General features: G+C 38.8%; 2 protein-coding genes across 2 annotated transcripts; both read right to left on the reverse strand.

Annotated features, from left to right (window-relative positions):
* Window positions 1-289: 289 nt before the first annotated feature.
* On the reverse strand, window positions 290-7,575 carry LOC139124846 (uncharacterized). The gene is made up of 3 exons (XM_070690954.1): window positions 7,334-7,575; window positions 4,198-4,639; window positions 290-2,717 (listed from the first exon to the last, which is right to left on the reverse strand). The coding sequence occupies exons 1-3, from the start codon at window positions 7,517-7,519 to the stop codon at window positions 1,921-1,923; spliced, it is 1,425 nt and encodes a 474-aa protein (XP_070547055.1). The 5' UTR covers window positions 7,520-7,575; the 3' UTR covers window positions 290-1,920.
* A 408-nt stretch (window positions 7,576-7,983) lies between these two features.
* Window positions 7,984-26,379, reverse strand: LOC139125007 (tripartite motif-containing protein 2-like). Its single transcript, XM_070691115.1, has 4 exons — window positions 26,201-26,379; window positions 25,578-25,680; window positions 15,780-15,902; window positions 7,984-11,012 (listed from the first exon to the last, which is right to left on the reverse strand). Exons 3-4 carry the CDS (start codon window positions 15,874-15,876, stop codon window positions 10,186-10,188), a joined length of 924 nt encoding a protein of 307 aa, XP_070547216.1. The 5' UTR covers window positions 15,877-15,902; window positions 25,578-25,680; window positions 26,201-26,379; the 3' UTR covers window positions 7,984-10,185.
* Between the last annotated feature and the right edge of the window lie 83 nt (window positions 26,380-26,462).

Below are 26,462 nucleotides of genomic sequence, written 5' to 3' on the forward strand. Positions count from 1 at the left end.
TATATATATATATATATATATATATTTGGAATTTCTTTCATTGTGACATTCCACAAGCATCCATTGTGAACAGCTTCAAGTATAAAATCAAGACTCATTTGCTTGCCAAGGCATATAATGTACACTGACTCAACCACGCCTTTGAGATAACATGGCTTACTGGTTTTAGTGCGTTCTACTTGGTGTTATCTCCATGGTTATATTTCATTTCAAACACCTCAAAATATCGTTTCTTTTCCTTTATTAAGATAAGTAACAGTAAATGATACCTCACGCCACTTTTCATTTTATAATCTTTATTTACTGTCACAAACAACACAAAGTTTACACTGGAATATATATGTTCATAAATACAGACACATATCATTAATACTTTAAAACTGGTACTACTTCATACATCCCTCTCATTGTTCCTTCATAGTTAATACTTTTGAAAATTCTCAAATCCAATGATAATCTCTAATAATCTGACGTAATCCACGATAGTAAGTTATATGAGAAATAATGTACCCCCTCGCAGTGCATAATGGATGAACAAAACTTTGTACGAAGTAATATATACGAGGCGAAGCCAAGTACTTTACAGAGTACAAAGTTTGCTTGAGACCATTACTGGCCGGGGGGGGGGGGGCATTATTGCTATTATTTTATAGTTTTGGCCATGCCAGTGAATTTGTAGATGTAGGAACATCTTTGGCAAAATACTAGATATTCAGATACATTATCAGTAATAATATTAAATAATGATGTCACAAAATTCTCTGACATTGAAAGTGCTATGATATAAAGGTGATACTGTCGACTAGTCTTAAGCAATCATAAATCGGTTGTGATGATAAAGACAATAGACGAAGAAAAGAATTGAAATAAGCCGTATCGTTCGTATCACTTTCCTAAAACGTGATATTTTGCATTCTATTATAAACAGTTACACTTTAATTCCTCTGATAGGCTAATAAGGTATTTTACATGGTAACAATATTTGATTCTGAATGTTGCGGTTACACAGACTGGTTGCCGTCGCAAAATTTAAAATGCCATGGAATTGTGAATGACAGTGGGGGAGTCGAACTTCCGCCATCCATTTCAAATAAAATGGAAAGTACTGAAAATGTACATTTACAGCATTGAATTGCAATCAGTTGCTATGTGTAGGTATGTTTTTGTTTTGTAGATGCATACGACATTGTAATTGCAAGCTTGTAACCGTACTGTAATAAAATTTTGAACTTTTCTCAATTACGTGAAAAGGTAACATTTAAATGATAATATCACGGTTCATATTCATTTTTATACGACTTCAATTCCCAACCGTCGATACACTTAAGTCAAATGTGTCTACACAGTCTTGTTTTCTGGTTGAACATGAAAGTGCAACATCATCAACATCATCAACAACAACAACAACAACAATAGACCTTCTGAAGAAAGTTCAAAGCAATCCATAAAACAAATTCTCTAGGAATGGTATTTGATCCGTCGGACACACTACAGCCCATTTTCTTTTTTTAATAATTCCATAACAATGTAAACAAATCTCCGAGAGAACCTTCGCACTTCGCAGGTAGGAGTCGTACTTGTATAGCAATTGAATAAGCTGTGCTTCACAAGGATATAGTCGAAAAAAGTCAACGAATTTGCAAAGATGTATCTCAGATAGATTAATGCATATGATTATCGGTCGAAAGTGAATATATAAACAATCTACCTTATCTCTTCTTTATGATGTCACTTGTTACATGATACATTGAATAAACTAAAGAAATTAGTAGCATTATTTAAATAATTAATTAATTAATTAATAATTAATTGGCATCTTACGATAAAGTAATGCATGTTCACTGACCATATAGTGAAGTAACTAGAAATTGATTTTACCCATTGGTAATTTAGAGATCGCGGCCATTGAACATTTTCTTACTAATTAACCATCAGGGACACAAGGAACAGTAAATGTACCAAGAATATCTCACAACGGTTGTAATCGGCATTGCTTTTCACAAGTCTCGTATCATTCAACGACTTCTGATTGTTGTCGATAGACACTGACATGCAAGTTTGAGTATCAAGGTCAAAAATTTCAACTTGGCTGCATTGAAAATTTTGGGTGAATGAATCACTTTCAAAACCATCGATATTTCTTGTCATGGTCACAATCCCGTCGAAACGTACTTCAATCGACATGGTGCAGTATTCTGCAATTATTATCTCACTATCGAATTGCAAATCTAACCCACAGTCAATTGTAATTCGTCTCGACAACGCTCCCTTAAGGTTACATAAATAGCAATGGGAATTTCGATATGTATCCCCCGAAATGAAATCGTGTACGGCAGAAAAATCGGACAAACACGAGGCGTTGTCAATTTGCACAAAGGGAAATTTGATTTCCAAACTATCATCACAACGTTCTATCACATCTTTACCACAAACTCTTAGCTTAGCGCCGGTTTTGTCCCTGGCAGTAGTGAATTTCGGTACAACATGATACGTGCTAGAAGAGTTCTGCCGAGTCTGCATCATGAAATCGCTGACGGGTTCGGAACTATTCGGTAAATGACGCATGAGGGAATTCCATTCGTCCGCAGTCGCTTCGAAGAACACTTCCACCTCCCAAGGAACCATGTCTGATGGAGTCAAGCCGTTGCAAATAGAGCAATAAACATTTCGATACACCTTTAATCCAGCTGTAACCGGTATGTTTACGCCCGCAAACCCTATTTGCAAATCAAAATATATAGAAACATTTCAGTCGAAGACATATTCCAGTCAGATTTCCCTGCATGAGTTGGACTTTTCATGACATTATCGACAGTTATTAATAACAGTAACATTACAAAAACATATCAGGTATTGATAATCCGTGATATTTGGCGATGATTTGGCCGAGAAGTGTTGAGTGCAAAAATTCGTTTTTAGGTGATTCTGGTGACATTATGGGCAAGATGTGAAAATGCAAAAAATGTCAAAGTGTTACGAATTAATCTTATGTTACTACACGGCCTTGTAGATGGGAGCAACTTCATTCGTTTGGTCATCATTCATTTGTGGGTGGTTTACTAGAAGCTGTTTGCAAGTGTCGACCATAAAAAACTTAGTATGGAAAAGGAAATATGGCGACAACTGTAAAAGTTGTAGTGTAAATTAGTTCTCTCACGATTTAATTTGATAAGTCACAGCATGAGGGCTACTTATATTTTTGCTCAAATAAATCCGTGGACGCCATGCGTCAGGCACCCTTTACACCATTTCTGAGCGTTTGCAATCGTTCTTGCTCATCAAAGTAGCACGCCCCCGATGGAACGAGACCAAGTCGATCAGGGCAAATGAAATGGTAGCAGAGATGCGAAGAGAGACTTGTATAGGTGGAAATAGCAAATTTCTATTACGATACATTACTTTTGGCGTACGTATGTATGTGGCCGTCGGAATGTGATGTGGCTAACTTGTGTACAGTACATCCATGGAGGGTTTTCGACATGAGAATGATGATGATAACATCATTAATCTTTTTATCTAATTCAAATAAATTCCCCGCGGTCACGTTTTGGGAGCCTTTAGTTTCGCAGAAAACGTTATTTTCAAGGGAGACTCTGATTATAATTCAACGAGCCAAGCGGTCACAATAGCAAAGTGAGGATCGAAAATTCATCAACGTGTAACAGAACAATAGCATTTTCAATATTGCTTCGAATATAAAATGTTGGGTTTCATAATCTAACAATTAAATGGCCGCAAAATGTACCGCACATGCTGCAAATTCTAAAAAGTTATAATGATTGAGTTTGGTTTGCCAAAAAGGAGCATATGACGATCAAGAACGTCCGATATGTCGATCGTCATGCAGAATATGGATACATCAGTATAAATAGGGATGGACCGAAAGTGCAAGTGAGAAAATCAGATAGGAAATTGGGTAGTTGCCGAAATACCGATATGTCGATATACCGATTTCAACAAGATGTGTCGTTTGGCCGCGAAATGTCATGGATTTTCTTAAAGTCTGCAATCTTGAGACCAATAGACATAACTAAATTATCATTATTTCTTCACTCTCATTTATATTGTTGGGACGTACTATGAGAGAGAGAGAGAGAGAGAGAGAGAGAGAGAGAGAGAGAGAGAGAGAGAGAGAGAGAGAGAGAGATTTTCCAAATAGTAATGTGCAAGTTGTCTTAACTTCGCACGAAAACATACCGAAATTGTTACTGCCTTCGCATTTTTTTCTTGTGACGTCATCTTCATATGACTCAGGACATTTGCTAATCATCCAAATGCCGAACTGATGTCCGTCACTGAACTTCTCGCAGCTTTCCATATCTGTGTCCTTTTCAATCGCTGATCCACTATTGCTACCCGCAGGTTTATGATCAGACTGACCAAGGCAGGCCTGTTGATAGTCGTGACAACAGTCTCCATACTTCATGCAGTCTTCGTCGCAGTTGCAACTCCAGTGAGTGAAGTTGGTTTTCTGATTGTGGTCTGCCAACATTCCACACATTTGATTTTCTTCATTGGTGAAACAGGACTCCATTATTCTTCTGTAAGGATCGGTTTGGCATATCTTGTCGTACGTGTCGCCGTCAGCGGATACCACGGAATAGAGAAATAGGAGTAAACAGACGAAGACCAGCTGACTCTATAAAGAAAGGGTAACAAAGATAAATACCTTATTTAATGCTTACTTTGCATGCACATACACAAACACAAGATTCACGATCTCATGAAACCAGAAGGATTTAAAATGACCTAACTACAATCATGACATGTTTATGTTTATTCAAGTAACATTAATTATTTATTTTGAGGTAGAGAACGAGAGCAAAGTTATACATGTTGAAGCATACATGATGTTTACAAGAAACGAAGTCATTGATAGGTCAAGCCCTCTATTTCTAGTCTTACAAATCCAATCGATACATATGTACTCTCTATATGCAGACAGAAGGATAAAGCGATAGACGACAGATAGATAGATAGATAGATAGATAGATAGATAGATAGATAGATAGATAGATAGATAGATGGATGGATGGATGGATGGATGGATGGATGGATGGATGGATAGATAGATAGATAGATAGATAGATAGATGGATTGATGGATTGATGGAAAGATATGTTTGCACATAGGTCGGTCAACGCAGAGGTAAGGTAGATACTACAGGCGTACGGACATTTCAGCAAAGACAAACACACACAGACACAGACACAGAGACACACGCCAGCTCAAACTGCCTACGTACCGACCCACTTACCCACATACCTACCTACCTCCTCCTAACTCACTACTCACAGAAACAGACACATGCATGTGGACACACACTACCTACCTACCTACCTACCTACATACATACATACATACATACATACATACATACATACATACATACATACATACATACAGACAGACAGACAGACAGACAGACAGACAGACAGACATTCATACAGACATACATTCATAAAGACAGTCACGCACCTTACGACGTACGTCGGACATACAAACATATGGACGGACGGCTGTCTAAATTCTTAATCAGTAGAAATTTTTCTATTGAATGAAGCATCTGACATTTTGTCTATGACAATCACACATTGAACCTATTTTACTCTATTTATAAAGATTTATAGGAAAGAGTAAATTTCTAGGCACGATGTTCACAAAGCCATTTAAATTCCTTGCAAAAATTAGGTCTGAAAAGATGAAAGACACGCTTGAATTATTCTTCCACCTAAAAAGCGAAGACCGTGGTCTTCACATCCATACCATGTTTACATTTTAGATATCGGTCGTCAAGAAACTATACAAAAGGTAACGCCAAGGATGCCTTAGTTTTCTTTGAGGCAGCATCCACATTGTCCCCAAATGTTACATTCAAGACTAGTTGTTAAGTTGAACTACCTGCCTTTTACTAAAACGTACAACTTTATTCCTGCTCAGTAAGTGAAATGTCAAACTCAGACGTTTACCTGTTGTTTAAATAACTCAATCGAATCTTTACTTGAACAGCGTTTCTTGTAGGACGCTTGAGTGTTTGTAGAACTTAAAAATTAACGTATTTCTCAGGCACCACATAAACTTATAAGACAAGACAGTCACAACGCACGAGCAAGTTTAACACGTACAACCGAGCTTTTTTCCCAAGGAATCGTCCCCGAGGCTTTCTTCCGCCCAGTAAAAGCGATGTATTCATCGTCGCTTCGATAAAAGTTTGTGTGAGATGTAGGAAAGTGTGTGTACTAGTGTGTGTGTGCTTCACGAACTCTACGGCGATCGATTGGCGAGGGCGCAGTCAGAATTGCAACATCTTTAGCCCGGTTATTGAACCAATCTTTATATGAGATTGGGGATTTAGCCGAACGGTTCTGTTTGCAGCCTCTGCTGCTAGGTGATTGGGTACCGTGCGTTGTTGGTTCGAGCCCGATTGAAAACCATCGTATCCCATATATTTGACGACAAGTGGTTAGGCCAATAATGAGTAGTTCTTTAATCCTTTTGCGGGTGAAACAATCAGCGTCACTCCGTTCGCTTGAAGAAAACCTAAATCTTAAAAAAATTGCCAATGTACTGTGTCACATTTGATAAATATGTATGATAAAATGTTTGCATTTTGAAAGCCATAACGAACGCTTACCAGAATATTTAAATTGCTCATTATAATATCACGAATGCCCATCACAACAAATGTTACAACATATCGCACATTAACTGCGTTTAAGACAGCTGTGGATTTCTATTTACGCCTTTCAGGTTTTACAAATAAATTTATCCTTGTCATCTTCCTGTGACAGAGTTCCTTACATCGATAGTCGTTATATTCAAAACTTCGAAGTACTGCAATTAATGAAGGGCAGACAATTCATACACATATTTTTGTGCTTAGACGGTAACTTTCCTGCGCTAGAAGCGTTTATTGTTCTTCAGGTGGAATGGTTATTTCTGACAGAGCATATTTCCCATGCAATTAATTTTCAAAGTTCATTGACTGATGAAAACAACAAAGATAATGAACATAACAAGAAGTGAGTATACGGTGGATTGCCAGTGTGTGAAAAGGCCCCACAGAAAATCCAGTACGAGTCTCTATACGCCAAACTGTTTTTTTTTACTTCGATGACAGTAAAACTTTGTGGACAATACACAACTGCAAAATGCAAAAAACTCTCTCTCTCTCTCTCTCTCTCTCTCTCTCAAAACAAATAAATTATTCGAGCGTGGATGAACAGTTTGCTAGTATACTCTAAGAAATAAATGGGTTTCGTACAAGCCAAGAAAGAACAATTCGGTGGATTGTACATTTGGTAGTATGTCGTGACAATACATCTATACTCACCGGAGACATCTTTTCTTCCGGCAAAGACTTGCCGGCCCGGCAGCGATGAGAGCGGAAAATACGAAGTGGCCGTACCTTCGGCGTTGTCTCATATAAATGTGTAACTGAAGGACACGTCAACACCAAGACATGACAGGTTGTTGAATCTTTAAGATACTTCACAATATGGAGAGCTTTAATTTGCATGGTTGACTAAATGAACAACTTAGAACTCTCACGGTCTGCGCAAAACGATGACAACCTTATATAAATAGAATATATATATATATATATATATATATATATATATATATATATATATATATATATATATATATATATATAGATACGATAGATAGATACGATAGATAGATAAAATGTACTACTTTCATATATTAGTACTTTACTTCTATGCAACTTATATATAAAGAAGCACAAATACATACATAACGAAACATATGTATGTATGTATGTATGTATGTATGTATGTATGTATGTATGTATGTATGTATGTATGTTACGAAATACACATACATACATGCACGCACATACGCACGCACGCACACACACACTCACATGCATACATACATGTCATAATACATACATGCATACATACATACATACAGACAGACAGATAGACAGACAGACAGACAAACAATGTCCAAAGCAGATGAATGTTAACTGGATCATTTTATTGTTGCTCAACATGTAATTATACTTCATGGCCAAGAAAATACAATAATAATTTTATACAATAAATTTTCAATCTTTAATGATGTAGTCGACTTCAAGACTCGATTTTAAACGAATATCTATCGCACAACTGTCGTTCTGTAACACATTAAAGGCAATTTTTTACTTGACAACATTTCTCTTCTCTACAGTAATTCCATGAGAGAGCAACTCGATAACCATGAGCACTCCTGCCGGAATCAATTTAGAACGGTTTCACGATCTTCGAAGTGGGGTAGAAGACGAAAGGAGTATTGGTTTTTGCGTTGTGTGTGGCAGAAATGAGGGTGTGTCAATAATTTCCCCACGATTCATTTGATTCATGAGTTGTAAAATATCAGCACATTTTTCATACCAAACTTTCTTTCCATTTGCAGTCGCGTTGATCAGAAGGGGCGAGTTTGAAATTTCACCGCCATCTTCCACCTTTCTACTAAGTTGCAGCAATTGTTACCAAAATGTGAATGTCCTTTGCCTAGTATTGCTTGTTGCTTTAAATAAGACAGTATGTAGAGTATAACTGTGTTATGTTTCATTGATAAATATCAACCGATGAAAACATACAACGCTTATTACAAATGATATTCCTCTGCACATAGTTAATTGCTCTCAATAATTTTAATGTAAATGTTTACTATCAATGGAACTTTACTCCATGTTAAAAAAATCATCCGCAACATTGTTTTTACCCTTCATAAGCAAAAGTAAAATAATACTAAAATCAGTAAATTGGACTGCCACTGTTGATCAGTAAAACTTATGGTCAATGAATAAACAGTTAATGTAGTATCAATAGAATGACTGATTGGTTGGTTTATATATCAATCTGGCAATCAATAAATTGATTGATTGATTGATAGGTGGTTGGATCATTTATAAATATAAGTAGTGGAAGAACACCTTTGCGTCGTTTCGCTATTTTCAGTGTATGCAGCTTGAACGTTCAACGCAAGTAATACATGATAAATAGTTTACAGTCACATCCAATTAAAGGGGCAATGTCTGTAAGTTTTGATGATTTTTCTACTATTTTTGTTCTTCATGTCGACTTCAGTTTCTTGTTCTACTCTCCAAAGCATGTTGAGATACACAGAATCCTGCTTGTGAACTCAACCTGTACAAGTGTAAACTGCATTGTCATTGTTGACTAGTGAATTCTGGTCCGGACTAGAATACAAATGTAAACACTGTGTTGACAGGCTAAATAGTAGGTGTTTCAATACGCAGAGGGTAGAATACGGAGCTATAGTTGACATCGTAAACAAAAACTAGTGAAAAAATAATCAAAACGTTCCACAGCACTGACCCTTTAATGCGTCTGAGCCACATCTTTTTATTATTAAGGTATTGTACAGGAATGTTAATCTAAGCTGGACAGTTGCCTAATTTACTTTTACTTTTTTGTGCAGCACACGCATCTTGTTTAGATAACATTGTAGTTAGAGAGAACCGAGTATTTTGAGTGTTTGGATAGAGATGTCGAATTACTTATCGAGTTCATGAGATCCTAACAGAGACTGAAGTTAATTAAGACAACACTTTGGGTAGACAAAATTAAATATGTATGCAGACGGATGCCATCGGTTTTTATGAGACGCACAGGTAAATTGTGAGTGGAATGAATGGATGCAGTCATTCAGACGTTTGTGATAGACACACCTGTAACTTTTTAGCGTCTATGTTAGTTACACAACTTGTGTGTGCTACATACAAAGGTAAATGTACATATAGGCAACTGTCCAGCTCGGCTGATCTTCCCTGTAAAATGTTGACTTGGGCGGCACCAGGCTTGGCCTTTTTCAACTGCAGATGCGTTGCATAGTTGGAGATCCATCAGCTGTGTCAGTCGATTTATTTCCAAGGTCGTATTTTTATTTCTGTAGAGTTATTTTGCCTACTCCGAAAATGGCCAAAATACCTGGCCTTTAACTTGTGAACACATCCGATGTGTGTATTATTTCAATAGTTCTTTTACCGGTTGCATGATGCAATGCGCTATGGTATACAAAGCCTTTTAGTCGAAGGGTATACGCAGGGTACGTGCCTCAAATCGGCATAGTAGAAGCCGCGAGCATTGTTAACTCTTCTGTCCCAACATTATCAAAAGTTACAGGGATTTCTTCTTTTTTTTAGGTCTGTAATCACTTCGTGAATACTTTGATTTGATTTGCACTTCGCTCCGTGACAGCGACCGTGAACGAGCCATCTCCGTGATCTCTGACAGCCACGCAGTAGGGCCAGTTCAGCTCACCTTCAAAGAGGTAGCTGTCGAGCTTGCCCTCCGGGGTCAGCCTGACAATTCTTCCGTTACCGCTGTCGCAGACATACACGTAGCCTCTCTTGTCCAGAGCAAGGCCGCTCGGAAACGAAAGAGTGTCCTTACCTCGACCTTTGTACAGGTATAGAAAGTTTAAGTCCGTGTCAAAGAACTTGATACATGAGTTACAGTTGTCAGAGACGATAATTTGGTCCTTGTCATTCACGACAACCGCGGCGGGCATTCGAAACTGCTTGTCGCCGAAACCATAGCTTCCGATCTCTGCGATGTGTTTGCCGTAGGTGGTGTACTTCATCACTCGGTTGCCCTTCAAGTCGGTGACTACGAAATACTTCCCGGCCACGGCAATGCCCGAGGGACTGACGTCTTCACCGAGACTGTAAAGTCCGATGACTTGTGAATTCTTGTCACAAAATATGATTTGGGAGTTGCCGTCGTCGACGAGGAAGTAGTAGTTTCCAAACAGCACAGATACGTCCCATGGTAGGAACGGCTTGGCGAATTGAGAAAAACACAGAGAAAACGAGTACGTGTAATCGCTGTTGAGAATCAAGATCGAGTTCTGCCCTCGGTCGCAGATGACCAGCTGGTCGCCGTTCCAAACTATGCCGATCACTTGCTTAAACTTGTGTTCTGCGTCTGCGCATGACTTTTCTCCTTCCAGTATCTGCAATGACCACTCCGAGGTACCTTTGCAACAGAAAACAAATAAAAAAATACAAAAACAGATGATTTGTCAATATGTGGTGTTTTGATCTTACTTTCTGTCAGTTGTGTTGCTCCAAGTATGAATTATCGCTTTTTATCCATTCTCGCATTCATGGTCGGTCGCACACTATTGGGCCCGCCCTCACAGAGTCCTTGCATATGAATTGTGGAGTAAGTTACATGCTGTCAAGCACGGTCCCCTTTTGTGGAGGGACCGTGTGTCAAGGTAGTATGCGCCTCAGAAGTGAAAGACTTTAACTTTTGCTCAAACTTTCCTCAACGAAACTTTCAACCATATCCTAACCATACTCCTACCAAATCGACCATAAAAATGGGGCGTCACAGTACGTGCAAAGTTTAGTACTAGAGGAACAAATTACAAAACATATAATAATATTTATATTCAAAATGGCCACCATCCCTATGTTAACTCTATAGGGGATAGAATTTTCGAATTTTGAAATTTTAAGACCGTAATTTTTTTCTTACCCCAATGAGACCAAGGGTTGGGGAAGTTTGAGAGTCCGAATATTTGTGCCCGAGACACATTCTACCCTAAAGGTGACATGCTTCCTTAGATGGCACGGGTCACAGTGTAGTGTGGTACAAAATTTATGTTTTCAAAGTTTTTATTTTACCAGCGAGCAAGCTGAGTTCGCCTTTTAGGGCTGAACCATTAGATCTTTGGAGTGGTCAGGATGCCGACATATTTTTTTTCACATCCCGATTGAAAAAATAATTTTCTGATATTGTGCAGTATGCACACTGTTAGTTTCAAAATGTGGACACTATTCATCGGCTGATAAAATAATTTGTTTTAAATCAACTTGGTTGACAGTTTCTGAAGATATTTCTCCATGTTGACCGCACCTCCTCAGATCTAATAGTCAAGCTCTGAGAAGCGCGACTTTTGGCAGGCTAAGATGGCAGCTGTCCCACATAATAATAATAATAATAATAATAATAATAATAATAATAATATTTATTTCTTTAAAGCGCACTACACATACGTCTCAGTGCGCTTTACACATTTAAAATTGATAAAATACCAGCAAAGCATGACAAACTAAAATGTAAAAACAATCAAATTAGGCTAAAAACATAACTGGTTAAAAATGATGAAAATTTCTGCAGAGTAAAAACAGTCAAAATACAAAAAACATTTTAAAATTATACAGAGTAAGTAGCAGAAAACGTTAAAATAAATCAAGCATCAGCGGTTCCGGTAAAATGGTGACCCTTCCAAAACATTAGTAATAGTGCTTTGCAAAAAGATGAGTCTTTAAAACGCGCTTAAAACAGTCAACGGAGCTGGCATTACGAATATCAGGAGGCAATGAGTTCCATAGAGAAGGTGCGCAGACAGAGAAAGCTCTCTGCCCATATGCCTTGTTGAACGTTCCACGCGGTGGCACTAAGCGTAACGAATTACTCGATCTGAGATCTCTGGTAGGGGTGTATATCTCGATCAGATCCATGAGATAAAGTGGAGCAGCACGATGAACTATTTTAAAGGTAGTCAACAAGATTTTGAATTTAATTCTAGCTTCTACGGGCAGCCAGTGTAGATCAATGAAAACAGGTGTGATATTATCAAATTTTCGAGTACGCGAGACAAGGCGAGCTGCAGCATTCTGAAGTGATTGAAGGCGTCCGAGCTGAAATTTCCCAACACCATACAAAAGGCTGTTGCAGTAATCCAGCTGAGAAGTTACAAATGCATGGACCATCTTTTCTGTGGTGGGTCTGTCCAACAATTGACGGATCTTGCCAATTCTTCGCAATGCATAAAATCCATTCTTACAGATGTGGCTGATATGGTCTGACATCGAGCCGTCATGGGTAAGTTTCACACCGAGATTGCGAACTGTAGCAGAAGGGGCAATATCTGACTCGCCAATCCTTAGACTTGAAAGTTTCACTGCATCAGATCTGAGACGAGACGAAAACTGAACAACTTCTGTCTTCTCATCATTAAGTATAAGCATATTGGATTTCATCCAGCAGAGGATTTCGTTGGCGCATCCCTCGACAGAAACTCGAACTTCATCAGGTCTGCTACACACAACATAAATCTGTGTATCATCCGCATACATCATATGATTAAAACCATGCTGGACGATGATGTCTTCAAGTTATTACATATTACTCTCTCTGAAAATGTTGACCTGTCAAATTAATACAAGCGTAAGCAAAGCGCGCAGTTTGTGCTCAAAAGAAACCGGAACTCATGTGTGATTTCGTGTTCTGCCCTCGGCTCTTACTCGATCAAAATGGAAGCTATTTTTAGCTCTTTGTCTGATCTCGTTACTACCGTGAAATCGAATGAAATCAAGATAATAAGGGTGGAGCATGCCGTAGGACGGGTATACACGTATGACCCCCTTTCTTCCTCATTTTGACTTTTGATCCAGGAAAAGTTGACAAATATAGACTTGTGAACCCTGGCTGCACCCCAATGCCATGAGGACCAATCAGTATATGTAGTAAATATTAAAAGTGGCGTCAGTGTTGGGACCAAAATGTAGACTTAATGACACTGATTTAACGGAAAATTATAGAGGTTGTGCTTGTTAGTTCGAACAGTTATTCATTAGGGTACATTCTGTACCCAAATCGAGCTTGTGTGCTCTCAACCCCCCTCCCCCTCCCCACCCCGGCCGTGTGAAATAACTCATCTGCATGCAAATGCACAAAAAGATCCTCGTAGGATATTTCGCCTAATATTAACTGATACCCACTTAAATTCTGCGTTGCTGACCGGGAACTTTCCATGCAAAGTTACTGCTCAACATCGCAGAATTTTAACTAGATTTTAAAGGGACTTGTATAGTCAAAAGATGATGATCTGCACAATACAACCAATCAGGTTTGGGATGGATTATATATCATTCTGTGGAAGGAATTTTCAAAACCCGGAAAAAATGTGCAAAAACAAAAAAAAATTAAAACGGTTTTGCGCAGCCGTGCTGATTTTCTGAACAAATGTTCACATGAAGGTCAGCCGAAAACAAGTCGTTCACTTTGGTGAGGACTCTAGCCCATACACGCGATGCGAAAACATGCGTCATATTTTGGAATGCCAAAACACTGCATATCAGCACCATAGCTAGTCACCCCTAAAGATGCAATGGTCCTTCCCTAAAGCAACAGTAGCTGAACCATTTGCTGATTTTTTTCTTACAGGAAGTTTCTTACATAGCTCTTTCACTTCCTGCAAGTTCCCCCTTTTTTCATAGCAGTCACATTATATTCCTTCTGGTTGTCTAAGGCTTCTGGTCAGCAATTGTAATATCAGTTCCTCTTTCCATGCAAAGCAGACGTGCTAGTGTTCCTCGGAGGACTTTCAGTGAAAACATTAATAATTCACTGGTCTTTAATTTCGTTATTTTCGCTGAAACATAAAATCTGCTAAATTAAATCCCAGTGAAAATGTTAAATAACAATAGAACTTATTGTCTTACTGGCAAAAACAGTGAACTTAAATCCTAGTGAAATGTCTCAAATATCAAAATTAAATACCGTAAGAATTAATGATTTTACAGTAGTCGACATCTGACTGATTTAAATTTCTACAACATGTTATCTTACTCAGACATCTTCAAAAATACCAAGCTTTATTGGAGTTATAGTTGTTAAAATACTAAATTTCTCCAAAGTTTGCCGATGAGGATGAGGTAGGATGCGCCTCTGAAACAGATATTCGGGCTCTAAAACTTTTCAGTACTTTTCTGATCTACCACTTGTGAAGGATTTTTTTAAAAGCTCTTGGCGTAAGAAGTTTTTTACTGTCTTAGTTTTTCGAAAATCTAAAATTTTATTTTTCCCCGTAGAGTTAACACAGGGATGGCGGCCATTTTGAATTTTAAATTTCGGGAAATGTTCGGTAATTTTGATTCTCTAGTGCCAAACTTTGCACAGTGAACCATTATTTTAAATCTTTATTTGGTATAAAAATAGTTGAAAGTTTCATTGAGGAATTTTTGAGCAAAAGTTTAAGTCTTTCACTTTAGAGGCGCATACTACCTTACTTAAGAAGAGGCGATATTTCTCCTCGGTCGAGGTTATCGTCTGATGTTTTTCATGTTAGTTTTCAGTATTTCAGTATTACGGTGACATCTTTTAGTTTTGTTGATAAATTTCAATCAAAAATTTCATTATATATTTTGTTTTGAAGAACAGGGGCATTTTGGTCCCTTTTCCTCGAGAGTATGATGAAAATATAAAATGTTAGCCACACAAACAAAACTGAGTACAATATGTTATTGAAGACAAATGAACTCAAGTTCCTCATTCTAATCCAAAGTCGTATCAAAATTCTCTGTATTCAACTCGTCAACACAGCCTGTATGCTTGACAAGCTCCATATCTTTGGGCAAATCAATATCAATACAGAGTAAATTGGAGGAATAAACTATAGCACATTATCTCGTTAGTGGTAATCTGTTGCGTAGATAGTGTGGTGAACGCGTTGGGATGGCCAATCAGCAGCTGCTGCCGCAAAAAAACCATACGACTACCTGTATACATATTTTGTTTTTCTTTAATGGACAACTCATTCTAATCTGGACTCGAAAACAATTTTCAACAATATAACTGCATTAAGTGCACAATGCCTGCTAATTGGCAAACTTCGTTTACAAACATACTCTGGCAAGAAGAAGGGAAAAGTTTACTTTTTTGCAGAATAAGAATAACGAAACCTATCAAAAGCTACAGCTATAACCCTTGAAAGTTTGTGTTACATACCGGTGGTCGGGCTCTTCTTCACGTCTTCAGTCTGCCTTCCCTCCGCCGCATCCTGAACTGAGTACTCCCCCGATGTTTTCTGCAGCTGGGCTCCCATTGAACTTCAGTATCCCAGGTTCAGCTCTAGAAAGTAACATGTCATCACAGAATATGACAGGGATAATTTCTGAATTCAATGTCGACTAGATATGTTATTAAGAGCAGGGAACGAAAGTTTCCGGGGTGAAATCGGCTGTAGCGATACGCTGTGGGTTTTTTTCGCGTTTTTTCAACGATTCACGCCTAAGTGTCCAATGGTCGCTCTCTAAATTTGTGACTGCACAATGATAGCAAAGACGCCAATTTCAACCCGACATTCTGGTAGAAGGCGACTCGGGTACAGGTATTTTGACACTCAAATGATTACAACTCTTTTCTGATCTAACACTGGTGTTGGCTCAATTAATGCTCCTAATACAGTAGTAAATTAAGTTTTCTTTTGTCTTATTACTGTAAAAGTCGACAATGTATTTTTTCTCCGATATAGTTAACACAGGGATGGCGGCCATTTTGAATTTCAAATATCGATAACTTTAAGGGAAACCCCTTATTTTTTCTCCTTCATTTTGAAAGAGAATGGCAAAACATTTCCTTGGGGGAATGCTTCAGGAAAGGGTTAAGTCTTTCACCTGCGAGGCGCCTATTATGTCAATATAGTTTCAATATTGAATTAATTGCTGTGAGAGAAAATCCCCTTCTTATAGATGGTAGAATTATTGACAGAAGGTTGGCCATTTTCGCACCTATGCTCGCACTGCTTAGTCACATAAACGATTCACCCACCAAATTAATACATATAAAAGGACGAAAGTGACGACAGCTAAATGGGGTCGCTATCGATCTGAGATCACGACCGTTGTGTTTGTGATGTCCTTAGAAGCCGGGTGCCGGGTAAATAACCCGGCTGATTTGCATTTTTTCCCGGCTACTTTTAACGTCATTAGATTATTTTTATAGACCTGTAATTTCGGGATTGCACTGCCAGCTGTTAGACGGCACACGTACGATTAGCAGTTTCGGACCCTTTCCCCCGCATGGAACTGCACAAACATAAAACATTTTCTAAATACCCGTTTGCGGCTAGCTCTTTGAGCCCGATCTTTTATTTGTTAAATAGTGTGATTGGCTGATGGACGCGCCTATGGTGTTGTCTTTGTTACGAGCAGTGTAATTGGTTTGATTAGTATGAAGGTTAGCTCTGCATGGCAGGGCTGTGTGTTACCGGCGTTACACGGTGTTGGGAGGCCGTGTAACGCCGGGAACACACAGCCCTGCCATGCAGAGCTATATGAAGGTCATCTTAGGCCATTTTTAACGATGGTGTCAAAAAGAAATGTGGCGTCGGCCACTGGCACCTTGCCGATGGAATATTTTTTCCCGAAGAAAGCCCGTTCGAAAGGTATACTTGATTCCAAAAATATATTTAGTCTATGTATGAAAAACTTCCATTTCGCTGAATTTGCGAGAAAAAAGCGCCGGAAAGATGTGATTTTGATCGACGATTCGAAGTTCATGAGACTGCAGCTTGTTTTCCGCCGCCGCGCTGGCTGCCAACGTCACGGTCACTACGAGTATGATCTTCTCAACAAATCAAATTATTCTCAGAGCAATACCGACGCATTTTCTAGATTTAAAAAAAATGAGCTGGAACTGATTTTTTTAGAAGCAACTGTTTATTTGAATGGGTATTTTTTTTCATTGATTATTTTTACGTACTAGAATCCACGGTCACAGGCATGTGTGTTGCCGACCGTTGCCGACCGGCGCATCATCGTCACGGCTCACGGCTTCACCGTGGCGCTGATCCCAAGCGGGCACTCATCTTGTCTGGTTGTCGCCTAAGCTCAGTCGCGGAGAGTGCTTTCGCAAACATTTTACCATTATCGTTTGCGTATAGAAAACTCATAACAATGAAAAATGCGTAGAGACTCAATCCAATGCGTAATATTCAGTGTTGTCCTTACATTTAAAGTAGCCGGGTAATTTAAGTAAGTAGACGGGTGGACTGCGAGGGAGCGAAGCGACCGAGCGGCGAGTGAGCGTAGCGAACGAGGGGGGAGAGCGCGAGAGGGGGGTGTCCCCCCTCTCGCAAGGCGAAAAACGAATTTTGGAGTGGAAATGGTGTTCTCTGGTGGCATCTGAGGTGACATTTAGCTGAGACTGAAACAGTACTTTTGTTGTGTGTCTTAGACGTGGCTCACATACAACAAAACAAACAAACATGATTTTGTTTTGTTTGTATTATTTATGACACACTTATGGTTTTATTTGCAGTGAAGATGTAACATTTAATCTTAAATCACCCACTGTCTGCTCATTTCATTGCTCATTTCCCATTCTTCATTATCACATAGTTGTTTCCCCAAAACCATCAAACTCATTCTATTCTAATCAAAACACATTCGCTTTTGTTAAGAAAAACATCGGTAAGATAATTCACTGTAACAGTGTTCGCATTTACGAAAAAAATGCATATATAGAAAACTCATAACAATGAAAAAATGCGTAGAGAGTCGATCCAATGCATAATAATATTACGCATTGGATTGAGTCTCTACGCATTTTTTCATTGTTATGAGTTTTCTATACGCAAACGATAATAGTAAAATGTTTGCGAAAGCACTCTCCGCGACTGAGCTTAGGCGACAACCAGACAAGATGAGTGCCCGCTTGGGATCAGCGCCACGGTGAAGCCGTGAACCGTGACGATGATGCGCCGGTCGGCATCGGTCGGCAACACATATGCCTGTGACCGTGGATTCTAGTACGTAAAAATAATCAATGAAAAAAAATACCCATTCAAATAAACAGTTGCTTCTAAAAAAATCAGTTCTAGCTCGTTTTTTTTAAATCTAGAAAATGCGTCGGTATTGCTCTGAGAATAATTTGATTTGTTGAGAAGATCATACTCGTAGTGACCGTGACGTTGGCAGCCAGCGCGGCGGCGGAAAACAAGCTGCATGTCTCTCATGAACTTCGAATCGTCGATCAAAATCACATCTTTCCGGCGCTTTTTTCTCGCAAATTCAGCGAAATGGAAGTTTTTCATACATAGACTAAATATATTTTTGGAATCAAGTATACCTTTCGAACGGGCTTTCTTCGGGAAAAAATATTCCATCGGCAAGGTGCCAGTGGCCGACGCCACATTTCTTTTTGACACCATCGTTAAAAATGGCCTAAGATGACCTTCATATAGCTCTGCATGGCAGGGCTGTGTGTTCCCGGCGTTACACGGCCTCCCAACACCGTGTAACGCCGGTAACACACAGCCCTGCCATGCAGAGCTAACCTTCATACTAATCAAACCAATTACACTGCTCGTAACAAAGACAACACCATAGGCGCGTCCATCAGCCAATCACACTATTTAACAAATAAAAGATCGGGCTCAAAGAGCTAGCCGCAAACGGGTATTTAGAAATGTTTTATGTTTGTGCAGTTCCATGCGGGGGAAAGGGGTCCCGAAACTGCTAATCGTACGTGTGCCGTCTAACAGCTGGCAGTGCAATCCCGAAATTACAGGTCTATAAAAATAATCTAATGACGTTAAAAGTAGCCGGGAAAAAAATGCAAATCAGCCGGGTTATTTACCCGGCACCCGGCTTCTAAGGACAACACTGAATATTATTATGCATTTGATTGACTCTCTACTCATTTTTTCATTGTTATGAGTTTTCTATATATGCATTTTTTTCGTAAATGCGAACACTGTTACAGTGAATTATCTTACCGATGTTTTTCTTAACAAAAGCGAATGTGTTTTGATTAGAATAGAATGAGTTTGATGGTTTTGGAGAAACTACTATGTGGTAATGAAGAATGGGAAATGAGCAATGAAATGAGCAGACAGTGGGTGATTTAAGATTAAATGTTACATCTTCACTGCAAATAAAACCATAAGTGTGTCATAAATAATACAAACAAAACAAAATCATGTTTGTTTGTTTGTTGTATGTGAGCCACGTCTAAGACACACAACAAAAGTACTGTTTCAGTCTCAGCTAAATGTCACCTCAGATGCCACCAGAGAACACCATTTCCACCCCAAAATTTCGTTTTTCGCCTTGCGAGAGGGGGGACACCCCCCTGTCGCGCTCTCCCCCCTCGTTCGCTACGCTCACTCGCCGCTCGGTCGCTTCTCTCCCTCGCAGTCCACCGTCTACTTACTTAAATTACCCGGCTACTTTTAAATGTAAGGACAACACTGCCGTTGTGTTTGTGATGACGTGCTGTTGGGCCGATAAAAAAATAAGATTTAAAGCTCGAAATCAAGAGATTAAGATATGTTATTAAATGATCTTCCTTTTACTTCAAGGGCTGAATCAATATTATACACACTGTTTACAAATATTTCTTATTGGAGGGTGGGCGGGGGATAATCTACAAATTGAAGTGCCACAGGTCACAATATGAAGTCTGTCACGATCACTATATCCACTTATTTTACGTCGAAGAAAGTTCCATGAAAGAGGCCTACAATAGTTAAATTTCCTACAACATACGCAACTGTTCAAAAACCAACAATTTACAACAACAACAACAACAACAACAACAACAACAACAAACACTAGTTCTTACTTGTTGCAGGAATGCTTGACACTTTGAAGACTCATTGTACGAAAACAAAAGCAAATGTCAAAAATCCAATAAAAACTTTTTTGCCCAGTATACCCAGCTCTTGATTGCCGTAAACAGATCACCATGGTTGATTGTAGATTTGTTCTAACACTTTTTTGAACAAAAACTTAAAAACACACGTTTTGAATTAAACAATCGTATGCGCACTGTTTTCGAAAAACTAACAAATTTTCTGAACTCTTCGGTGACCACGTTGATAAAAAAGTACCACACGTCGGGTGTGTGACGTCTTCTTCTATGTGAAAATGCAGATTGAAAATACGTGTCAATGAACCTTAGTCGCTATACCTTAATTTGCATACATGTCGGCGCCTATCTGTTCAAGGGACTGACAATTCAATCTTTGAAGAACCGCCAATATGCCCGCATGCAACTTTTCCATTTTCCAAAGTCTCGCGTTTGCTTTTTTCGCCTTCTTGTGTTTCTTTATGTTGAATAATACTTTTTCCAATACATTTTAGGCTGATTTTCATCTCTCGGTGCAAGATTCGAGGTTATTAGAATTAATTTATATAGATATATTATGTTAATGATACTGTTCCGCACTAAAATTGTATGCCAATAATCCTTTATCATCATGGAATATTCATGTAACTCTTAACATTCATATAATATTGCTTCTGAGAAAGTATCATGTCTGCTATTTTTCGTTGTGCATTTTCTTACACTTTACCCTCTCCCTCCCCAGATATGCGAAATATATTATCCTTGAAGTATTTACATTCACGTAACTTATACCTCACAAGGAAAGACCCATGGCGGAAATAAAATGAGCAGGAAGATTTGTTAAATGTGTGAGACGATATGCAAATTCCTGGTCGAATTTATTGAACGTCGATGAATATTCATTGTCCTTACATACAAGGTTGTGTCGTTAATTTATTGATATTTATTGAAAACCTTGATGTCATTCTCATTTTAGTTCCTGAATAAACATTAATTTTATTCTTCTTATCCCTAAAGCATGTTGACGTGCCAAACATCCAGCCCTACCGACATAATACTGTGAAGTTGTTTCGATATACTTTCTCTTTTCTTCTATATTTTACAATTTGGAATTTCTTACAATGACTTACAACGAATCTAACTTTGACCTAAAGTAACCCTAACACCAACTTCGTCTGACTCATGACCACGTGACTTCCAGAGATTTCCGTACGTAGTCCCTTGACAATTGCTGAAGCTGGGATATGTGCCACTTCACGTCAGATATCGCGAGAGTGACTGATTTTGTCTCTTTACATACCCCGAGATTGAAATAACCGCTTGTAGTCCCTACAAGCTGTACGTGCGTTATTGCCGACTTGTGTGTACGAGTAAGTGGGGTATCGGCGACTGTCAACATTAATAATGTACCTGTCGATAACGTACCCATTCCACTCAGTCACGTGACGATATACTGTGTACAATATTTTGAGAAACAAATTGTAATCCTAGCTGGAATCCAGTTGTTAAAATTCAGGGTTTACACGAGGCCTTTCTCAAATTGAAGTCTATCCTGCATGATTTTGGGACAGAGCAAGAAATACTATTTTACAAAGGAATGAAAAAATACCAGGATAAAAAACATGTCAAAATTTAAAACCTATAGGATCTTAAAGGAAGAGTGTCGTCGAAACTCTGCTCAAAGGTTGCCAGATACCCCTTCGGCCGGTGTCTAACGTACATTGGCGATTGACGATAGTTAAAACATCTTTGTTAATAATAAATATCGTAAAATTTAAGCGTTGCAGGTATGTTGACGCATTGCATCTAGATATCTTGCATGAGATACATTGTTTGTATAAACAAGAATGTCGCACACGCGCAGTTCCGACGACCCCTCCCGTTAAACAACACTAGTAAGAATTTCTCTAAATAACTCTGTTGATAGCAGTCGAAATCGTCGTAGATGTATATGTAATAGTTCATGTGAAGAAGGGTATAAACCACACGAAAGTGAATAGGGAAACGAATTAGAAAAAACTATCGTAATTTCAAAGCTTTAAAATTAGCAACAACTTCCTGGGTACGAAATTTTGGAACTTACCGGTATGATAATTATTTCATCAGAAAATGGAACAGTGTACGCTTCCTTGGTTGTTCGATGAGGAAGAAAATGTGATATCCCTACTGTTCTCACATTTCATCAGTGTATAAGTATTAAACCTCCAGTAGCTGTACTTTTTGCATTTTGTTTCTAAAAGACGGTTTAAAATCGAATACAACTTAAATGCGAAAAATGTTTACCGAAGTGTAACCACAGAAGGTTGTACAAATATTGCCGGCAAGCGCACAGCTTAGATTTTAACTACTAAATATTTTTTTTGGTGTTACAACTCGAATATGGCCGCCGCATATACATACTTGTAAGAAGGTGAATTTAATAGACCGAATCCAGCTCCATGAATTTGAATACTGACATTTTAAAGGACGATACGGCTTAACAATAGGGAGCCAAAACAACTCTCTGGAGATTGATTGGTAATTTTTGGTAAGTAATTTTTCGAAATTTTTGCAGAGAACTGATATCCATAAAGTACGCATAAAAATGTGACGTTATACATTGTAATGTGTTGTCATCAGTTTATGGGTTAAAAACAGAGAAGTGAAATGTCTGCGGATCAGACTACAGCGCGTGGCAAACGAGCGCGCCAAAAACTGATAACAGTCAGAATTTTACGTGTGAAGAAGGAAGTATCTTTCAAGTGTTATAAACAGTGACAAACCAACTACTGAGATAAGCGCTGTTGCCAAACTAAGAACATGAGTGTTTCCTTACTTCCGCCGGGATGTCAAACTGTCGAGAGAAAAATGAATGATGTGTAAAGTGGCCACGAACTATAGGTGAACCCTGTGCGGCTGTGTCAAGTATGGCTTATCTCACAATTGTTTCGATAACCAAAAGCTCATGACACCTGATGTGATAAAGTCCATAGATACATTCAGTCACCTGATCTAGTAGCACACAGTAAATATAAGAAGTTGGCACCTATATTTACACAGCGTTTCCTCTCGTCAACTCGGGTACACCCAAACGAGTGACTCCATGCCCTCTAAATAAAAATGCAGGACAGTCGGTGAGTCCAAATCTTCCTTACACGGAGAGAGTCACATAAAAAAACACAAACATACAGTGAAATGTCACAACACATGCTTATATGATATAAATGACAATACCCTTTACAGCCTTTAAGGTAGTATGGGCCTCGAAAGTCAAAGACTTAAACTTTTGCTCAGACCTTCCACAATGAAACTTTTTATCAATTCTTATCAAATTCAAGAATGAACATCAGGGGTCACCGTGCAAATTATAAAACTTGAAAAACAAATTACTCAATATTTTACTGATATTAGAAATTCAAAATGGCCGCCATCCATGTGTTAACTGTATGGGAGAAAATAAAATGCCGGATTTCACAAAATTAAAATGGTAAAATCTATATTTACTCCACATGATTCACAATGAGTCCCCACAAACTGGTAAGCCAAAAGAATATTGTAAACGTTTGAGAGTCTATATATCTGTACCCAGATAGCTTTCTACCTTGAAGGCTATTGTAAGGACTCGCAACACTGAGAAACGGAAAATAACGCTTAAAATTTTTAATCTTCTGTATTTGGCACCCTGAAATTTCCTTCGAACGATAGCTGCAGACTACAGTTTAAAAAAAGTTGCATCGCGAGCGCAAAGCTTCCTGCCGCTGCATATTTTGCCATTTTTTCGCCCGGTTCTATTAATATTGGATTTTGTGGGCGGATCCAATTTTATGGTTTCCATCATAAATTTGATGGCCATACGTTTGTTGATCTTGTACTGAGTGTTTTAGTTTCCGAAAGCCTCGTCAAAGATTTTCTGTCAAATGTTTATTTTTGCATACCGATGATAAAACTGTGACGTCATCAGGACTGAGCTATGTTTCAGAAAATCGGCAACACTTGTCTCGAACTTCCTATCGATAGCTGTGGTCGTAGGAGAAACGCGCCCTGTCTTCAGCCGCTTGGCGTACTAGCGCAGTGGGGTGGGTTTAGATTTGGTCCAAGTCTGTGGGCTTATAAGTATCAAAACAAACAATAAATTAAGGACTCATAAACATCAGCAGACCGTCTTGCTAATGGTAGGCTGTTGCGTAAATCGTGGGGTGAGAACGCCTCGGCCATGCCAGTAACTCAGCTGTCGAGAAAAACAAGGCGACTGGGGCCCGGGGCCAGTCTAGGTTGGGTTTAACGGGAAGTGAATTTTTCACCTTGAGGGTAGCGGCATGGGCGGCAGAGATTGATGTTGGGTAAAAAGTGCGACTGATCATTCGTCTTATGGCTGTACCTTTAGCCATCATGTCGTCTGACGATCAAGGGAACGAAAGTGTTACGCCGAGAAAAATAAAAAGTTTGTTTCTCATCCTCGCGCGCGTGAGCTTTTTTCTGCTCATGAGAAAAAAAAAAAAAAAAAAAAAATAAACGCAAAAACAAGTGACGATAGTGCATAACACAGTGCTATAAACGGAACCGTAAACAAAATAATTGACAGAAACATTCCATTGAGAACTGTACACATTTGTCACTGTTATATTACGCTGTCAAAACTGTGCATTGCTGCACTAAAAAGTCAAACCGTAGAACTGTTGCTATACAAAAATGATTAAGCAACACTGCTGTGCATTTATCTCTGGGCGCATTCCTATGCTGTTCCCATGTTTCTTTCCTTGTTCTTGTTGATTGAAGAATAAAAAAATTGAGTTTCACAGGTATGAAGGGAAAGGTGTGAGCGCCACAATCAAACGCAATAAAATACCGTGAACTGTGGTTAGGAGGTGACAAGTCCATTGTGGTGCACAAACTTGACTTATCGATATACGATACCAGAAATGACGGATTCGTCAGAATTTGAAATTTGAAGCAATTTTCCTTTCCCATGCGACATATGCTGGTAGTGCCGGGGAATATGGGCGAGTGTAAAACACCGAGAGACGGTCCAGCAAAAGAGGAAGTAAATAAAAATCGGAACGGCCGAGATAATGTGGTCTCACTTCACTGAATCTGGCGCTCCTATTTTCAAACATTTGCGGCAAGTTGTATCACTAGTGTGGAGCGACAAAAAACCAGAAATGAAGAAATCTCTAACAAACATCAAAGCCTTACCTTCCCAGTCGCGCACTCCTTTGACTCCAGCCAGGAACTTATTGCGAGCTACGCAGAAAATGGCGCGTAGTTATCGGGGGATTTCCTCCTTTATATCTTTGACCTGTATTGTATAGGTTTTTAATAGAAAGAATGTAACTCGATGCTGTCGTAGGCAATACGCAGTGGAGCATATTATTCTCCGAGTGCCAATTTTTATTTGCTGTTATACGTGACCGAACAATGGGCTGGGGCCGCCCTGTGCACGATTTCGAATAATATATTATTTTATTACTTCTCTCAAGACTTAAAATAGCATAGTAGAGAGGGGACTTTGAGATTTGCGCTTCACAAAAAAACAAAAAACAAAACTAAATAAAAAGAAAACAAGAAACAAAACAAAAAACAGACAAACAAACAAACAAAAAACACCGATGATATAAGCTGAATTTATGTCGCACATTAATCAGAGATATAAGTATTGAATTGTTCAAATGTCCTGAGCCTCTGTGCGAGATAGTCATATACGTACTCCAGTTCTCCCATCAAGTAAAAGACCAACTGGCATTGATTTTAATTTATTTACACAAGAACATACCTTCTTGGTACTTAAAAATGAAAGAGAAACTTTTGAAGAAACTCACCTCTTCGTGAAACGCTCACTTAAAGAAGCCACCTCTGCGTGTGGAAGTGATCACATTTAAATTATCAAGTTTGTGGCACAGTGATGTTATCTTCCAGACCTTGTGCAAATTTGCTCTCCGAACCCGAAAATACGGAAGTTGCAGACGGCATTTCGGATGTGTCCCAGAAAGTCTCCCGACCGACCACTCGCTAAATGGTTTAGGGCAGCTACGGTTTCGACCATTAAAGCCAAAAGGAGTGGTGAAGAATTTTTTCATGCAT

The sequence above is a fragment of the Ptychodera flava genome, assembly GCF_041260155.1.
Source record: "Ptychodera flava strain L36383 chromosome 23 unlocalized genomic scaffold, AS_Pfla_20210202 Scaffold_24__1_contigs__length_23054250_pilon, whole genome shotgun sequence".
NCBI lineage: Eukaryota > Metazoa > Hemichordata > Enteropneusta > Ptychoderidae > Ptychodera > Ptychodera flava.

Excerpts from the sequence above, each read along its gene's own strand:
- LOC139124846 (XM_070690954.1), bottom strand. The coding sequence starts at position 7,519 with ATGCAAATTAAAGCTCTCCATATTGTGAAGTATCTTAAAGATTCAACA. Across the intron at positions 4,640-7,333 it reads CGGAAGAAAAGATGTCTCCG|AGTCAGCTGGTCTTCGTCTG; the intron begins GTGAGTATAGAT and ends CTTTCTTTATAG. Across the intron at positions 2,718-4,197 it reads CGAAGGCAGTAACAATTTCG|GGTTTGCGGGCGTAAACATA; the intron begins GTATGTTTTCGT and ends ATTTGCAAATAG.
- LOC139125007 (XM_070691115.1), bottom strand. The coding sequence starts at position 15,876 with ATGGGAGCCCAGCTGCAGAAAACATCGGGGGAGTACTCAGTTCAGGAT. Across the intron at positions 11,013-15,779 it reads GAAGAAGAGCCCGACCACCG|GTACCTCGGAGTGGTCATTG; the intron begins GTATGTAACACA and ends TCTGTTGCAAAG.